This window comes from Momordica charantia (genome assembly GCF_013281855.1).
Source record: "Momordica charantia cultivar OHB3-1 chromosome 8 unlocalized genomic scaffold, Mcharantia_2.0 BLBB01000008.1, whole genome shotgun sequence".
Lineage (NCBI taxonomy): Eukaryota > Viridiplantae > Streptophyta > Magnoliopsida > Cucurbitales > Cucurbitaceae > Momordica > Momordica charantia.
Genome location: NW_028275166.1, coordinates 25429903 through 25447163, shown reverse-complemented (window position 1 = coordinate 25447163; position 17261 = coordinate 25429903). Strand labels below are relative to the sequence as shown.

General features: G+C 36.6%; 1 protein-coding gene across 1 annotated transcript; it reads left to right on the top strand.

Annotated features, from left to right (window-relative positions):
* Positions 1-8807: 8807 nt before the first annotated feature.
* On the top strand, positions 8808-12989 carry CSLD5 (cellulose synthase-like D5). The gene is made up of 3 exons (XM_022299599.2): positions 8808-9966; positions 10066-10870; positions 10965-12989. Exons 1-3 carry the CDS (start codon positions 9026-9028, stop codon positions 12741-12743), a joined length of 3525 nt encoding a protein of 1174 aa, XP_022155291.1. The 5' UTR covers positions 8808-9025; the 3' UTR covers positions 12744-12989.
* Positions 12990-17261: the final 4272 nt, after the last annotated feature.

Below are 17261 nucleotides of genomic sequence, written 5' to 3'. Positions count from 1 at the left end.
AAAACTTTCTTTTTTATCCCTCCAAACTTTTATTTTCATGTCTCTGCATTATGGAGGACAAAGATCACGATTCCTTTTTAATTAATATAGATTTTATTAACTATTTATTAAATTATATTAATTATTTGTACTAGTAAATAATAATTTACATATATTTATTACTCTTTTTTCTTTTTTAAATTCTCAAAATAATTGAATTTAATTACTAAACTGGTAATTCTTCCTCTAAGATCTCCATCTCCAAATAACGATTCCTCAACCTGGCCTTGATCCCAAAATTGTAGAATTGGGTGGGAATCAAGAACTAAAAGTTTTTGTCAGGATGAAGATGGAAAGGACATTCCCAACTTCTGCACCACCCCTTTGTAATCTCTACTCTACATAGACTAGTCTTTCTCCAGCATATCTCTTCCAACTCTCTAACTTTCTAGAAAATAGAAAATAAAAATTGATTATCAAACATGTTTGGTTTTCTATTTTTTAAAAATAAAAAACAAAAAATAATTATCAAACATATATGGTTTTTGTTAAACTAAAAGGACTAAGCTCCCATGTGATAACCATTTTGCTTTTTATCTATATTTTTTAAATATTATACTTTTTTTTTATAATTCGTTTGATATGTTTTCACCTTTATTTAAAACACATTTGAATGCAAATAAATTAAAAATAAATAAAACAAAACTTCAAAAACTATTTTGTTAGTTTTTATAAACTTAGCTTAAAAAAAAAACAAAAACAAACTGGCCATCAAACGTACCTAATTTATTAAATATTAGTTCAAAAATAAATATATGATTTTATTGAAAGTATAACGACCAAAGGTACAGTTTAACTATTTTGTACTAAATTTTTAAATATTTGAAAATTACCTTTTATGTATTTGATACTTTAACTTTATGAGTTATAAAAAAGATAGGAACTAAATTATTATAATTTTTTTTTTCAAAAATTATTATAACTTTTAAACTATATTAAAGGTTGTAAAATTGTAAACTACAAAACTAAATTCTTATCTATTAAAATTCATAAGACTAATCGTTATTAATGGAAGTATAGGGATGAATATATTTTTCAACCACACTACAAATACTAAATTCGTATCTATTGAAATTGTTCACACGAGATTTCCGGAGAAATTATCTTTCGTGGAGTTGAACTTTTATATTTGAAGTATGTGTTGTATAGTGGATTCAATCTCTAATCTTTTATCCTCTTATTCTTTCTCTCGAACTTGCTGTGAAGATTGAGATGCTTGTTCTTTGGATCGAAGTTATATGTTCTTCGAAAGTTTTCAAGTCTTTTCAAGTTGGTCTTCGAATCTTCAAGTCTTAGAGTCTTCAATTTGATTTGAATTCTCTCAATTCTGAAAAATCTGAATCTCTAAAATGAATGAGATCCCCTCTATTTACAGAGGTTTCCATAGCTTTGGTGGGCCATTGGGCTTGGGTAATTTTGGGCCAAGCCCAATTCTTTAAATGGATTTATTTAAATTTAAATACTAATCCACTTTATTTCATGGTAAATTAGGTTTTGGGTCAAGTTTGTGAACCAAATCGATTCCAACAACAATACTCATATGACCTAATTACATATTTTACTTGTCAAATTATCTTTAATTCTAATTTAGAGTTAATATATAATTAATTCCTAAATAAAATAGATAATGACGTGGCCGTTTATGATTGTCCAAATTTTTTGGTTCTACAAATGCCACTTTTCGAAATTTATGCCAAATATAATTGTGGCTGAATTTCGAAAATATTGTGCAATCAAAAAGATGAATTTGTGCAATCAAAAAGATGAATTTAAGTCATAATTTTGAAAAAAAATATTAATCGTGGACGAAGATATCGTTTTAGGTCCAATTAACAATAAATTTGTACAAGTTAAAATGAGACATCTGAAATTTATCCATTGAAATTTAAATTATTTTCAGAAGTTTTTTTTTAACTTTGAATTTAATTTAAAAGTCAAAATATGATTCAAATTCGAATTTGGGATGTATTTGAAAATTTGGAATTTTTCCAACTTTAAATTGAACGCTGTATTTATAGTTCAAATTTAAATTTTGGATCAAATTTGAAAACATGGAATTTATCGAACCCAATTTAAAAGTTGGAATATAATTCAAATTCAAATTTGAGATGAATTCAAAATTTTTGAATTTATCCAACTTTAAATTAAACGCTGGATTTATGGTTCAAATTTGAATTTTGGATCAAATTTGAACACATGAAATTTATCGAACGTAATTTAAAAGTTGGAATATAATTCAAATTTTGGATCAAATCTGAAAATATGGGATTTATCTAACCCAATTTAAAAGTCGGAATATAATTTGAATTCAAATTTGAGATGAATTCAAATTTTTTGAATTTATCCAACTTTAAATTAAACGCTGGATTCATGGTTCAAATTCGAATTTTTGGATCAAATTTGAAAATATGGAATTTATCCAACCCAATTTAAAAGTCGGAATACAACTTGAATTCAAATTTGGGATGAATTCAAATTTTTTTTTTTTTGAATTTATCCAACTTTAAATTAAACGCTGGATTTATGGTTCAAATTTTAATTTTTGGATCAAATTTGAAAATATGGAATTTATCCAACCCAATTTAAAAGTTGGAATATAATTCGAATTCAAATTTGAGATGAATTCAAAATTTTGGAATTTATCCAACTTTAAATTAAATGCTGGATTTATGGTTCAAATTTGAATTTTGCATCAAATTTGAAAACATGAAATTTATCCAACGTAATTTAAAAGTTGGAATATAATTCAAATTTTGGATGAATTTGAAAAGGATTTAAATTTGATATCCAATCAAATTTTGAATTTGAATTTGAAAAAAAAAATCCTACCTGAGAGCTGAGTTAAAATCCCACCAGATTTCAATTTCGAAGTTGAATAGGAATCTTGAGGTTGGACTTGATTTGGGTCAAATTTAAATTAATAATCCAATCAAATTTCCAACCATAATTTGAAAAAGGAATCATATTTGAGTTGAGATTTGATTTGTTATTCTGATTTGAACCCCAAATTTTTGCCTATTCACAGCAGAAGTCCAATGAAAAGGTTGGCTTCAAAATTTCTCTCATTCTTTGCTTTTTTTTTTTCTCTCTTTTTTTTTACTTATTTTCAACTTAAAAGTATTTCTCCCAACAATTTCTTTTAACAGTGCATTCTTTTTTTTAGGAGCTAACTTTATTTTGTCGCTTCTTCTATTGGAATTGGGATGTCAAACTTTCACGCTTTACCTAATTATCAAGGTTTGTCTTCATCTTGATTTTTCTTTTCTCCTATTTGTTTGCTTTTTTTCCTCTCTCTTGCAGCAAAGATAATCCAAGGATTGACAAGACCACCTAATTTAGTGAAGTATCCCTCACGGCTACCATCCTTTCAGGGATGACGCCTATATAGGGATATCGTGCGGCTCACACATCCTCGCGGGACAAGGCCACCTAATTTGGTGAAGTATCCCTCACGGCTACCATCCTTTCGGGGATGACGCCTATATAGGGATATCTCTGGCTCACACATCCTCGCGGGACAAGGCCACCTAATTTGATGAAGTATCCCTCACGGCTACCATCCTTTCGGGGATGACGCCTATATAGGGATATCGTCCGGCTCACACATCTTCGTGGGACAAGGCTACCTAATTTGGTGAAGTATCCTTCACGGCTACCATCCTTTCGGGGATGACGCCTATATAGGGATATCGTTCGGCTCACACATCCTCGCGGGACAAGGCCACCTAATTTGGTGAAGTATCCCTCACGACTACCATCCTTTCGGGGATGACGCCTATACGTCCGGCTCACATATCCTCGCGGGACAAGGCTACCTAATTTGATGAAGTATCCCTCACGGTTACCATCCTTTCGGGGATGACGCCTATATAGGGATAACATTCGGCGGCTACAATTTCTTCACCAACGATCAAGCAGCTACAATTTTTTTTCGCAAAGCTGCAATTTCTTTACTAACGATCATGTGGCTACAGTTTATTCGCTAATGATCAATCAGTTGCAATATCTTCGTCAACGATCAAGCGTCTGCAACATCTTCGCCAACAATAAATTGGTTGCAACTTCTTCGCCAACGATTAAGTGATTGCAACTTCTTCGCAAACCATCAAGCGTGTGCAATATCTTTGCCAATGATCAAGCTTGCAATATATTTGCCAATGATCAAGCAGCTACAATTCATTCGCCAAGGGTCAAGCGATTGCAACTTCTTCGCTAACGATTAATCACCTGCAATATTTTCACCAACGATCAATCGGCTGCAACATTTTCGCCAACCATCAAGCACAGATCAAGTTTGAGGGATGATATTTATCATGAGGGGCACAACCTAATTTGATAGTATATGCCCCAGTGACCATCCTTCATTCTGCTACAAAGCTAGCGTTCAATAGGGTTAAGCGTCATATCGTCACTCTTGGTAAGGTTGCGTTTTGCAGCGTTACTGTGGTGTCGCCATATTTTTTTTAAGTTTTTTTTTTTATAAAAACTTGGACTGAACTTAAAGATTTCTTTAAGCTGCCTACGTATCATAGGAAGAGATCAAGTCATAACGTAGTTCAAATACAATATTATTTTTTTTGGGACGTTCACCTTTTAAACTCACGCGGGCCAGTAGTATCATGTAGTTTAGACTCTTACGATAAGGAGTGTTGTATTTCAAATGCTCTCATTTTCATTACAACTTCTATATCCTCCATTTTTAGGATTGGTTGAGATGAAAAACTTTTGTTTTACTTTTAAGGAATCTTCTGTATTTATGAGAAGGGAGAATTTTCTTTTCATACGTGAAGGAACAATGCTGTGAATTTTCTTCTCATCATTCACTTCATCGGATGATTTTGCTTCCACGGTCTTCATCATTCTTTCGTATTGATCGTTTGACACTTCGAGACGATCAAAAACAGATTTCAAAGATTGATTTTTCTTTAACGTGGAGATGCTTAGCCTTTGAAATACTGAAGATCGAGTGGGGATGTATGTAACACATTGACTTTCCTCTTTTGCAGTGGTCATACTCATCCTCTGAAAGACTGAAAGTCGAGTAGCTGAAGGCTTGATGCGATCGAATACAGAAGTCATTTGCTCAGTTATTTTAGAGTTGTCAATTTCTTCCACATTTATGTAATGTGAACTTGCAAGATAGAATAATTTTTTTGGGGAGAATTCTTTTAAGGTCGCCGATATCTGGGGTCTAAAGGAGTCTTTATTTTCTTTCCTCTCTGATTTAGGCTTCCTTGAATCCTTCCTTCATTGGTGTTCATGCTCTTTGCTGAGCATAGATAACTTCTTCCGAGCAAAATTTTGTTTTTGTTTCTTCTGACGAGTCACAAGAGTCCAGTTTTCCTCTCCCTGATCGACAGATTTGACAACATCTTTAATGGCATTTCTTGAAGTCTTCCGTTGAGAGCGAACACATATAGGCTTCAACGTTCCAAATTGGATCAAGTCTATCCCCTTATTGTAGAATAGACTTTGAGGTGTTTGGCTGCCTATATTTGTTGTTACTGCAGCGTGATTTGATTGAGCTATTTCATTGAAATCCAACTCAATCTTTCCTTCTCGAGCTAAATTTAGGATACGCTCTTTAGGACAAAACACTTTTCCACTAGATGACTGATAACTCGGTGGTACTTGCAATATTTGGGATCATCAACTTTACTCATTTCTTTTGGTCGTATACACTCTGGAAGTACAATCAATCGTGTTTCCAGCAATTGTTCCAACATATAAGGGATGTCGGAATCAGGAAAAGGATAGACTTTCTCTTGTCTTTCTTTCAAGCTTAGCCATCTTTTCATATTTCCTTTTCTCAATTCTCTTTCCCTTTATTTTTGAAAACAACCTGGGAGAGATTGTGTTTACACCAAAAAACTCATTTGAAGTTTTCTCAACACTTTTGCTTTCTTTCTCTAAGTCCAGCACTAAAGAATCCTTACTTCCTCGATTAGCAATGCTTAGCTCCATATCGCGAGCACGAGTTGCTAGTTCTTCAAAGGTGCAAGGTTTTATACCTTGAAGGATGTAAAGAAGTTCCCAATGCATACCTTGAGTGCATAATTCGACAACGGATAGTTCAGTAAGTCTATCTTTGCAATCAAGCCTTAGAGCATCGGTTGATATATTCAACAACCGTTCGCCTTTTCTTTGTTTGGAGTTCGTGAGCTCCATCATGCTGACAGTTCTCTTCGTATTGTAAAAGCGATTTAGGAATTCTCTTTCAAGCTGTTCCCAACTCTCGATCGTTTCAGGCTCGAGATCAGTATACCAGTCAAAGGCGTTTCCCTTTAATGTTCGGACGAACTGCTTGACCAATTGATTGCCTCTTGTACCAGCATTCTCACAAGTTTCGACAAAGTGAGCAATATGTTGTTTGGGATTGCCCTTCCCATCGAAATGTTGGAATTTTGGAGGTTGGTATCCAGGAGGTATTCTCAGATCATTAATTCTCTTAGTATATGGCTTAGAATACAAGAGGGAACTTTGAGAAGATCCGTCGTATTGCGCTCTGATTGTGTTCGTGATCATATCTTGGAGTTGCTGAACAGACAGTGAAGCGATCGAAGTGGAATATTGCGATTGATTTTCTTGAGCGATAGTCTTTCCCTTGTCATTTATCTTGAGAGTAGGGGTTTGACTCGACTCAGCAACATCTCTGCTTTCAATCTGATTCTTCAGGTAAACGATTTCATAATCTCTTTCTTCCACTGTCTTCATCAATGCAGCGAGCTTCTTTTCCATTTCAGCCATTTTTTCATTCATAGTATTTGCATCAGTCATCATAACAGAGACAATGTCAGGACTATGATCAAATAAGGGGTTATGATTAACAAGAAATTTATCTTCCAAAGATGTTTCTTGTGGCATCATTACTTTGTTTGCAACAACAGGAGGAGTTTGATGTTCCCGTAGTTGGAATTCATCAGAGCAACCATATGTGATATGACCCGTATGAAGGTTACTCATGTAAGCAGCTGTTGTAGAAGCCTTTTTAAATTCCATTGATTTTCATGAAAAACTTTAAGTCTATAGAAGGAGATGAGAGGTAGAGATGGTCCCACCGGGCGTGCCAATTTGTTCACACGAGATTTCCGGAGAAATTATCTTTCGTGGAGTTGAACTTTTATATTTGAAGTATGTGTTGTATAGTGGATTCAATCTCTAATCTTTTATCCTCTCATTTTTTCTCTCGAACTTGATGTGAAGATTGAGATGCTTGTTTTTGAATTTGGATCGAAGTTATATGTACTTCGAAAGTTTTCAAGTCTTCAAGTTGGTTTTCGAATCTTCAAGTCTTCAAAGAGTCTTCAATTTGGTTTGAATTCTCTCAATTCTGAAAAATCTGAACCTCTAAAATGAATGAGATACCCTCTATTTATAGAGGTTTCCATAGGCTTTGGTGGGCCATTGGGCTTGGGTAATTTTGGGCCAAGCCCAATTCTTTAAATAGATTTATTTAAATTTAAATATTAATCCACTTTATTTCATGCTAAATTGGGTTTTGGGCCAAGTTTGTGAACCAAATCGATTCCAAACCCAATACTCATATGACCCAATTACATATTTTAATTGTCAAATTATCTTTAATTTTAATTTAGGGTTAATATATAATTAATCCCTAAATAAAATAGATAATTGATTGGCTCAAATTTTTTTGTTCTACAGAAATTCATACACTAACTGGTCTCTGCTTTTAAAAGGGAACACTTCTGTTTTTTTTTTATCTGCTTTTTTCCATTACAATTTTAATACGTCACTTCACTCACAAAATTTATTGAGATGTAGCAAAATTGCATTGGAGGATTTCAATATATAAAATTTACATCAAAAATTTTGAAATAAAGACAAAATAGTCCATTTTTAAAAATATAGAGACTAAAATGAACATTTTGCAAATATAGAGACTAAAATAAATAAAAGATAAAAATTTGACAAAATTTTTGAAAATACATCAACTAAAATAATATATAAACAAAATTTCTAATATTCTTCTAATGTCCAATCCATCCATTCACCTAATAAGTATTTTCTTTTACAAATAATTTAGTAATACTATTGGATTTCTCTTTTTCTTTTAGTCCACTAAATTTAAGTGGAATGTCAAGCTTTTAATCCAAAGAACAAAATAACTGTCTTATTTATTGAATAATGTTCAGATTGATTATATCATTTTTAATTGATATTGATGTGGGACAAAAACGAACACAGTTGAGTGATAATTGACATATATCTCCAATCAAAATGTTGTAAGTTTGATCATTTTCCCACACACGTTGTACTAAAAAAAAAGGATATCGATGGGGGACAATTAGGCCAATACTCATATTATAACTTTTTAAGTACGAAACTAATGACTTGTAATAGAAAAATGAACGAATTTTAACCTAATGATTAATGAACACCCATATAATATAAAACTAAACTTGATTACATGGCAGTTTTATAATCTGTGCATGGCCAAAACTTTTGAAAATCTAAACATTGCAGTAAATTATGACGTTATAATATAACAATGCAGGGGCCCCACAAGAGACAAACAAAAATAATAATTATTATTATTATAACTCTTAAAAAATTATCAATCTTTTGACTTTATTGCCTTCTCTTTTCAAATTTTTTAAGAAAAAGACTTTATTGCTTTCCAACTACTCGACCGTTTCGGTCAAAAACGACCCGTAGGATCCAATCAGATCTACGGTCCGGATCACTCGACCGTTACAATTTAAATTCTCTTTTGCCCAAACCCCAATGGGCTACTTTTTATCCTCTAAAGCAAATTCTTGCCGTTGAAAAAACGTCCACAAATTTCCTCAAAACCCCCATGAACGAAGAACCCACTTCTTCAATTCCACTTCCAAATTCGCCATAGCTTCCCATGGTTTCTTGATAATTTTCCTTCTACTTGATTTCCTGTTCGTTTTCTGGGTTTGCTCTGATTTAGTGTAGTTTTCTCGGGAAAGTTTACAGATTCGTTCGTTCGACTGAGAAAATGGTGAACAGGGCTTCTTCAACGTCGTCTTCTCCGGTGAAGATTACAGTTTCTTCAGGAAGTAAAGGGGGCGGTGGAATTAGATCTATGGGTTTAACGAGCCCGGTTTCTCGTAGTTCCATTTCGAACAACCCCAATTCCCCTCTCAGTGGCCGAGGAAACAGAGCCTCAAGCGGCGGAAACCGCCGATCGAGCGGAGGGAAGTTCGTTTCGATGTCGAAGGACGATGCTGTTGAAGAGAGTAACACCGAGTTCGTTACGTACACTGTTCATATTCCCCCAACCCCAGATCACCAGTCCATTTCTGACTCCCAAACCAGCCTCCCTGAGGAGAATTCAAACATGGCGAAACAGAGGAGCTTCATTTCTGGTACAATTTTCACCGGAGGTTTCAATTCGGTGACTCGTGGGCACGTGATCGAGTCGCTGATGAACCCGACCGAGCCGATCAAATCGGTGCTTGTTTGTGGGATGAAGGGCTGCGACGAGAAGGCGTTGAAAGGGAAGAAGAAGGTTCCATGTGAGTGTGGGTTCAGCATTTGTAGAGACTGTTATTTGGAGTGTCTCGGCCATGGTGGTGGTCGTTGTCCGGGCTGTAAAGAGCGTTACCAAAGCGTTAGCGATGATGAAGAGGAGTCGGACTCTGAGGCAGAGGACCAAGCTTTGCCATTGCCTTCAATGACTGATCCAAAGCTTGACAAAAGGCTCTCCCTGGTGAAATCATTCAAAGCTCAGAATCACCCGCCCGACTTTGACCATGCCCGGTGGCTTTTCGAGACCAAGGGAACGTACGGGTATGGCAATGCAGTGTGGCCAAAGGATGGGTATGGGTTCGGCTCTGGGGCGAACGGTTTCGAACACCCGCCGGACTTTGGTGAACGAAACCGACGGCCTTTAACCCGAAAAGTCTCAGTTTCGGCTGCCATTCTCAGCCCATACAGGTAAATTTTTTAATTTAATTCCCTTCCTCTTTTGAACTAATGAAGTTTCTGGTTTATTGAATTTGGTTTTGATTAGGATTTCTATTCTGCTTTTTGCAGATTGCTTATTATGATTCGTTTTGTGGCACTTGGTTTCTTTCTAACATGGAGAATTAGACATCCTAATCATGAAGCAATTTGGCTATGGGGAATGTCCATAACTTGTGAACTCTGGTTTGCATTATCATGGCTATTAGATCAGCTTCCAAAGCTCTGCCCTGTGAACAGAGTCACTGACCTCTCTGTTCTCAAGGACCGATTCGAGTCCCCGAATCTCCGAAACCCCAAAGGCCGATCCGACCTCCCAGGAATTGATGTGTTTGTATCGACTGCTGATCCCGAGAAAGAACCTCCCCTCGTGACGGCCAACACCATTCTCTCAATCCTTGCTGTGAACTATCCCGTGGAAAAGCTGGCTTGTTACTTATCAGATGATGGTGGTTCCCTTCTAACATTTGAGGCACTTGCTGAGACAGCCAGCTTTGCCCGAGTCTGGGTTCCATTCTGCCGAAAGCACGGGATCGAACCAAGGAACCCCGAGGCGTATTTTGGGCAGAAGCGTGACTTTCTTAAGAATAAAGTCCGGCTCGATTTCGTTAGAGAGAGGAGGAGGGTGAAGAGAGAGTATGATGAATTCAAGGTAAGAATCAACTCATTACCAGAGTCTATAAGGAGAAGATCAGATGCTTATAATGCCCATGAAGAACTGAGAGCAAAAAAGAAGCAAATTGAGATGGGGGGAAATCCCTCAGAACAAATCAAGATTTCTAAGGCAACTTGGATGTCAGATGGCTCTCACTGGCCCGGAACTTGGGTTTCTGGTGAAACCGATCACTCTAGAGGAGATCATGCTGGTATAATTCAGGTAATTTCTTCTCGATTTTAACTGAATTGTTCATTTATAAGTCCGCGAAATCTCGAAAAGAAGCATGAGATTTTTGTTTATCTTCTTCCTGCAGGCTATGCTAGCTCCTTCAAATGCAGAACCAGTTTATGGATCAGAAGCAGATGGGGAGAATTTGATTGACACAACAGAGGTGGACATCAGATTGCCAATGCTCGTTTATGTATCTCGTGAGAAGCGGCCAGGCTACGACCACAACAAGAAAGCCGGGGCGATGAATGCCCTTGTCCGAACCAGCGCGATTATGTCGAATGGCCCGTTCATTCTCAATCTTGACTGTGATCACTACATATACAACTCCTTGGCTTTGAGGGAGGGGATGTGCTTTATGCTTGACAGGGGTGGTGATCGGATTTGTTATGTGCAGTTCCCGCAAAGGTTCGAGGGGATCGACCCGAACGATCGGTATGCCAATCATAATACTGTGTTTTTTGATGTGAGTATGAGGGCTCTTGATGGGTTGCAGGGGCCAATGTATGTGGGGACCGGCTGCATTTTTAGGAGGACAGCTCTGTATGGATTTAGTCCTCCTCGAGCCACTGAGCACCACGGCTGGTTCGGTAGTCGAAAAACAAAGCTGCTTCTAAGAAAGTCGAGGGTATCGAAGAAGGAAGATGATGAGATGGCAGCTGCAATCAATGGAGACGATCATGATTGGGACGAGGATGCAGACATTGAGTCCTTGCTTCTGCCAAAGAGATTTGGGAACTCTACTTCTCTGGCTGCATCGATCCCGGTCGCTGAGTTTCAAGGAAGATTGCTCCAAGAACTTCAAAGCAAGGGCAATCAAGGTCGACCGGCTGGTTCCCTCGCTGTGCCTCGAGAACCATTAGATGCCGCCACTGTTGCTGAGGCCATCAGTGTCATATCTTGCTTCTATGAAGACAAAACAGAGTGGGGAAAAAGAGTAGGATGGATCTATGGCTCTGTAACAGAGGATGTGGTAACTGGCTATAGAATGCACAATAGAGGATGGAGATCAGTGTATTGCGTTACCAAGCGTGATGCCTTCCGAGGGACAGCCCCAATCAACCTCACCGACCGGCTCCACCAGGTGCTCCGGTGGGCGACGGGATCAGTTGAGATCTTCTTCTCGAGGAACAACGCCCTGTTCGCTGCCCGAAGAATGAAGTTCCTTCAAAGAGTAGCATATTTCAATGTGGGGATGTACCCTTTCACATCCTTTTTCCTCATTGTCTACTGCTTTCTGCCTGCAGTCTCTCTGTTCTCAGGGCAGTTCATAGTCCAATCCCTCAGTGCAACATTCCTCATCTTCCTACTCGCCATCACCATCACTCTATGCCTGCTCGCCATCCTCGAGATCAAGTGGTCAGGGATCACGATCCACGACTGGTGGCGAAACGAGCAATTCTGGCTAATCGGGGGGACAAGCGCGCACCCAGCAGCGGTGCTGCAGGGGCTGCTGAAGGTCATAGCAGGAGTGGACATCTCATTCACATTGACATCAAAATCAGCCACACCGGAGGACGGGGACGACGAATTCGCCGACCTATACGTGGTGAAATGGAGCTTCCTGATGGTGCCTCCAATCACAATAATGCTGGTGAACATGATTGGGATTGGGGTGGGAGTAGCAAGGACACTGTACAGTCCATTTCCAGAATGGAGCAAGCTTGTAGGGGGAGTGTTCTTCAGCTTCTGGGTGCTGTGCCATCTCTACCCCTTCGCTAAAGGACTGATGGGGCGTCGGGGGCGGGTTCCAACGATCGTCTACGTTTGGTCCGGGCTTCTGTCGATCATAATTTCGCTGCTTTGGGTCTACATTTCTCCTCCTTCTGGGGCAAAAGATTATATGAGATTTCAATTTCCTTGATCGAAATACGAGAATTTGGTTGTGAATCATCATTATATCTCTCAACTTCGTGTTGTATTGTATTGGGGAAGTAGACGTATAGATAGATTGGCTTGTTTGCTTTGTGTTTTTGTGTTGAAGGGAAGAAGTTAGATTGGATTTTGTTTAAGTAGTAGTAAGCTTCCAATTTGTTTTGTAATTCTCTCTCCATATATATATATAGTAAATGTGATGAGAAGAAGAATATGGTCTTCTCTTGGGATCTTATTTTGGTTCATTTTTTCAAGATTGTGCATCATTTTTTCTGTAGAGTAGCCATCACTGGAAAATATAGAATTTAAATCAATTGTTTTTTATTTTTTTTAATGAGGTAATGAGTTGATGTTTTCGACTTAACTATTATTGTGACACTTGATTGTATTAACGATAGAGAAAAAGTAGAAGAAAATAGGTAGACTTTTCTAAAGAGATGATACTCTGAATTTGTGAGGCTTAGTTGGAACTAAATTTGAAACTTTTAAAATGAACAAAATCGAAATTATGTCCGCATGACATGGACTAATTTAGTAAATTAACATATATTTAATTAAATATATGATAAGTTAAATATAAATTGGCAATCGAATTGAAGAAGAAAAAAAATAAAAAAAAAATAAAATCAATTTCATCTCTTAACTTTCAATTAATAACTTCGTTGGTTTAATATTTATGTGACCTGCTGATGCGTGTGACAATTAAAGCGTGTTAAGTAGACTAATTTTAAGTAGGGCCACCAAACTAGAAAAGCCAGGGTCTCAAATCCCTAATCCCATCCTTTAATGGGCTAATGGACTAGATATGATACTTTGGGGTTATTTTAACAATTTGCTCTACAAAGTACTATTTTGGTAAATAGCCCCGAAATAATTGAACCATTTGGGTCAACTTTCTAAAGATGCATTATATCCAAAATAAATTGAAAATCTATTCAATCAGAATTATCCTACTCCTATCCTTATCCTATTAACTATTATTACCATAATTTCAAACACTTGGTAATTAATTTATGTTTTTCATAGATTAAAGTGCATATATTTAATACACGTGTGAAGTTAAATTGATATTTCTTAAAAGTTTTGGCTATTTGTTAGCATGGTTTTAAAAAGTGCTATTTATACACCCCATATTATAAAGAGTGAAAAAGATAAAAGAAAAGTTAAATATTTTACTTCTTTAGGAATTCGAATTTTATGATCTTTTGATCGAAAATAGGTATTTTTAACTAGTTGAGCTAAGCTAAAGTTAACAAAATATTTAGCTCATTTAAACTTTATACTTAAATGTCAATTTGAGCACAATTCGATTGGTTAAAGCATTTTTTTCAATCAAGATTTATCTTCAAGGTTTCACTATCTCCTTCCCTCAACAAGAGATGAAACCTTCAGATTTAAAATTGTCTTCGGATTAATTATTTGATTTCCAACGGAAAGAGTCCAAAACTTCCTTGAATGGTCTTTGTCCAAGGAACTGAGAGGTGGTGAATTCAAATCTCCAAACCCATACATTACGCAATTAATATTGAGAATATTCTCACTAGACAATCCAAACATAACTCAAGAAGATTAGAAGATTTGATCCACCCCCAATAAATTTTTTAAACCAAAGAAGAAACCCTCCCGGTTGGTCAAGTGTGCAAGATGGACGACTATTTTTGCAGGGCAATGTTCTTCCAATTGTGGGTGATCTTAGTTGGATTTATGCATTTTCAATCCATCGAGCTACATTTTCCTGTTGCAAAGAAGTCCTCTCTATCCACTTCTGTAATTCACAATCTCTAGTTGATACGATTATAACGAAGAACTGAATCCGATATAATCGAGTCTAGTTATCAATGGTGGAGAAAACTATGAATCAATCAACTGATACATGGTCGATTTACTTGAAGTTAGTAATCAAACCCACTCCCAATACAGTCAAATAAATTTAATGGATTGTGTTATTCAGATGATTAGATGCTAAAAGACATGAAAGATTAAATTGAATCCAGAGCAAGAAAACAACTGCTGCAACTAATGACACAAAATAAATCTGATTTTACAATCAAGTTTGAAAACCATCATTTTTTTTAAGTATAAAATGAATGTGTTATACCTCCAGTGATGCTTCCATCACATGGACGACAATCGGTTTTAAACCAAATGGGCACGATCCTTTGTTTAGATTACATCTGAAAGAGAGATTAATTAGTGAGAAATCTAAGATTCAAGAAAATACACAAAACTAATGGAAAAAGCCAGACAAGAGAGAGAGAGAGAATATTTAGTGAGAAATCTAAGATTCAAGAAAATAAATTGATAAAACTAATGGAAAAGCCAGACAATAGAAGGATTTTTGGTCCCCTCATTTTAAGATCAACTCCCTGGCTGTTTCTAGCTGTAAAGGCATCCAAAGTCTTCTCTTTTTTGAGAACTACGAGCATGCGACTTCACACCTTCGGTATACTAATCTTCCATCTCCACCCATTTTGTTCCCCCTTCCCCACTACTTTTTTTTAATCATCTCCACCCATTTTGTTCCCTCTTCCCCACTACATTTTTTTTAATATTCTCGAGTGGTCGGGATAGCTTTCATGCACCTTCACTAATCTCAAGACTACTACTTGACCTTATAATATTTGGTTGCCAAAAAAACTCGTAGGACTTTAAATCTTAGATAGGTGGCCAATATGGTCTGAATTCATTTCTGCTAAAATCCGTTACCCTTATATTGGCTCCAATGACTATTAGGCCATCCAAACGTAATTTTCTTTTCCCCCACTAATTTAGATTTCTATTAATATATCTATTACAGAAATGGAAAAGAAAAAGAAAAAGAAGCAACATTAGGACATATCTGTCTTAAAATAATCACAAGAACCAGCTGGCATGACGGCATGAGCAAGAAGACTAAAGGGAGCAAAGGTAGAGTGTTTGCCCGCATCCTCAATTCAAAGACAAAGCAGAAAAGACTCAAATAAGAAAATTATTTTCATAATAAAGTTCAATCCAATCATGGATGTCCCTGCCACGTGTTACTTTATGACTCCACCAAACTTCACAATAAAGGCAGAAATTTCCAATATCTCAACCATCTATTTCTAAAATGTAACAATAAATAGAGTCTGAGATTAATTATGTAATTTATAATTGAAAGCTGATAAGGTGTCACATTACCTTGCTTGTAATGTCATGTTGTCAACATCCCGTAACTATTTAATTGGATAATTGACATCACAGACTAAATCGACATGTTTATAGAGAGTATATAGACGTAACAAATAAAAGTAGAAAAGTACAAAAATTAGAATCGTATAAACCAACATATTGCAAGATCTACTTCAAATAAAAGATTATAAAATATAGTATGAAGTATTCTGCATTGTACGAATATTATGCTATTAGAAAGTTTCTCCAATCAACCTATAGCCACATCAGGAGCCCAGACAACATGAAACGGTCCCCACACAAAGAACAATGAGACACATAGGGGGCCCCTCAACCTACAAGCTGTACTAATTTTAATTCCTCAACTTCTTTGTTTCTAAGCAGACAAAAGAGTATTAATAGCGAAATGGATGGATAAATCTGTTACTTCCTCCTTAATAAATCCACATACTTGGGCTACCATTTTGAGCTAGAGAAATAAACATAACATCACAAGAAATAAGGCGTGTAAATTAAAAGGGAGAGACTAAAGAAAAGCATATGGGTATGTGACCCCACCTCTATGCGGGCAAGGAAATAAGAAAAGGACACTGGGCCAATGGGTAGTTCACAAGTCACCTGCCGCTGCCACCGAATCCGCTTCTTTAACTCAAAAGACTCCATGGACTTTACTTCTTATCACAACCCCTTTAAGATTCTTCCAATTCTACAATTTGGTCCTCCAGCTGGCACAAATTGGAGTATTTTAGAAACAGCCATTCGGTCCCTTTTGGCCACTATTGGCAATTTAGGATAACTTTTTGTAATTTATGCACTAGCATTAAGCCTAAACCCACATGCCCCCCATGTTTTCTTGATACCCTTCTTCCGGCTCTCAAAACGTATATCAAACTTTATGAGATCTTAGCTATAGAACACAGACATTTGGGTTAAGAAAAGTGTCAAATATGCCTAATGCTTGTGAATTCAGCACCAATTTGAACAGAAAAGCCCTTGTAAAAAGTGGTTCTGGTGTGCATGCCTATAAAGTTATGTTCCGTTGCATCAATCTAAAACAATTCTTGAAATAAGTCAAGTTGAGAGACAAATATGGAATGGCAACCGTACCTTTTAATAAGGAGAGGAGAGGAGATTCCCCAGAGCTAAATATGTTGTTTAGATGGAGCCAGAATGCTGCAGCAAATAATCTGTGTTGGGCCAGCCAAGGAAATTCGATGTCTATAAAGCACAACTCGATCACTTCAGGCAAGACCACCATGTGAGGATTGGGGATGGCTACTTGATATATAATCATACCCGACTGGCAAAAGCTTAAAAACAGAGAAAAAAGACTAGACATGCTTGATCGGTAATTCAA

What these genes read in the sequence shown, in the direction of transcription:
- CSLD5 (XM_022299599.2), top strand. Translation starts at nt 9,026, where the DNA reads ATGGTGAACAGGGCTTCTTCAACGTCGTCTTCTCCGGTGAAGATTACA. An exon ending in GCCATTCTCAGCCCATACAG is followed by an intron (nt 9,967 to 10,065) that starts GTAAATTTTTTA and finishes TGCTTTTTGCAG; the next exon opens with ATTGCTTATTATGATTCGTT. An exon ending in ATCATGCTGGTATAATTCAG is followed by an intron (nt 10,871 to 10,964) that starts GTAATTTCTTCT and finishes TTCTTCCTGCAG; the next exon opens with GCTATGCTAGCTCCTTCAAA.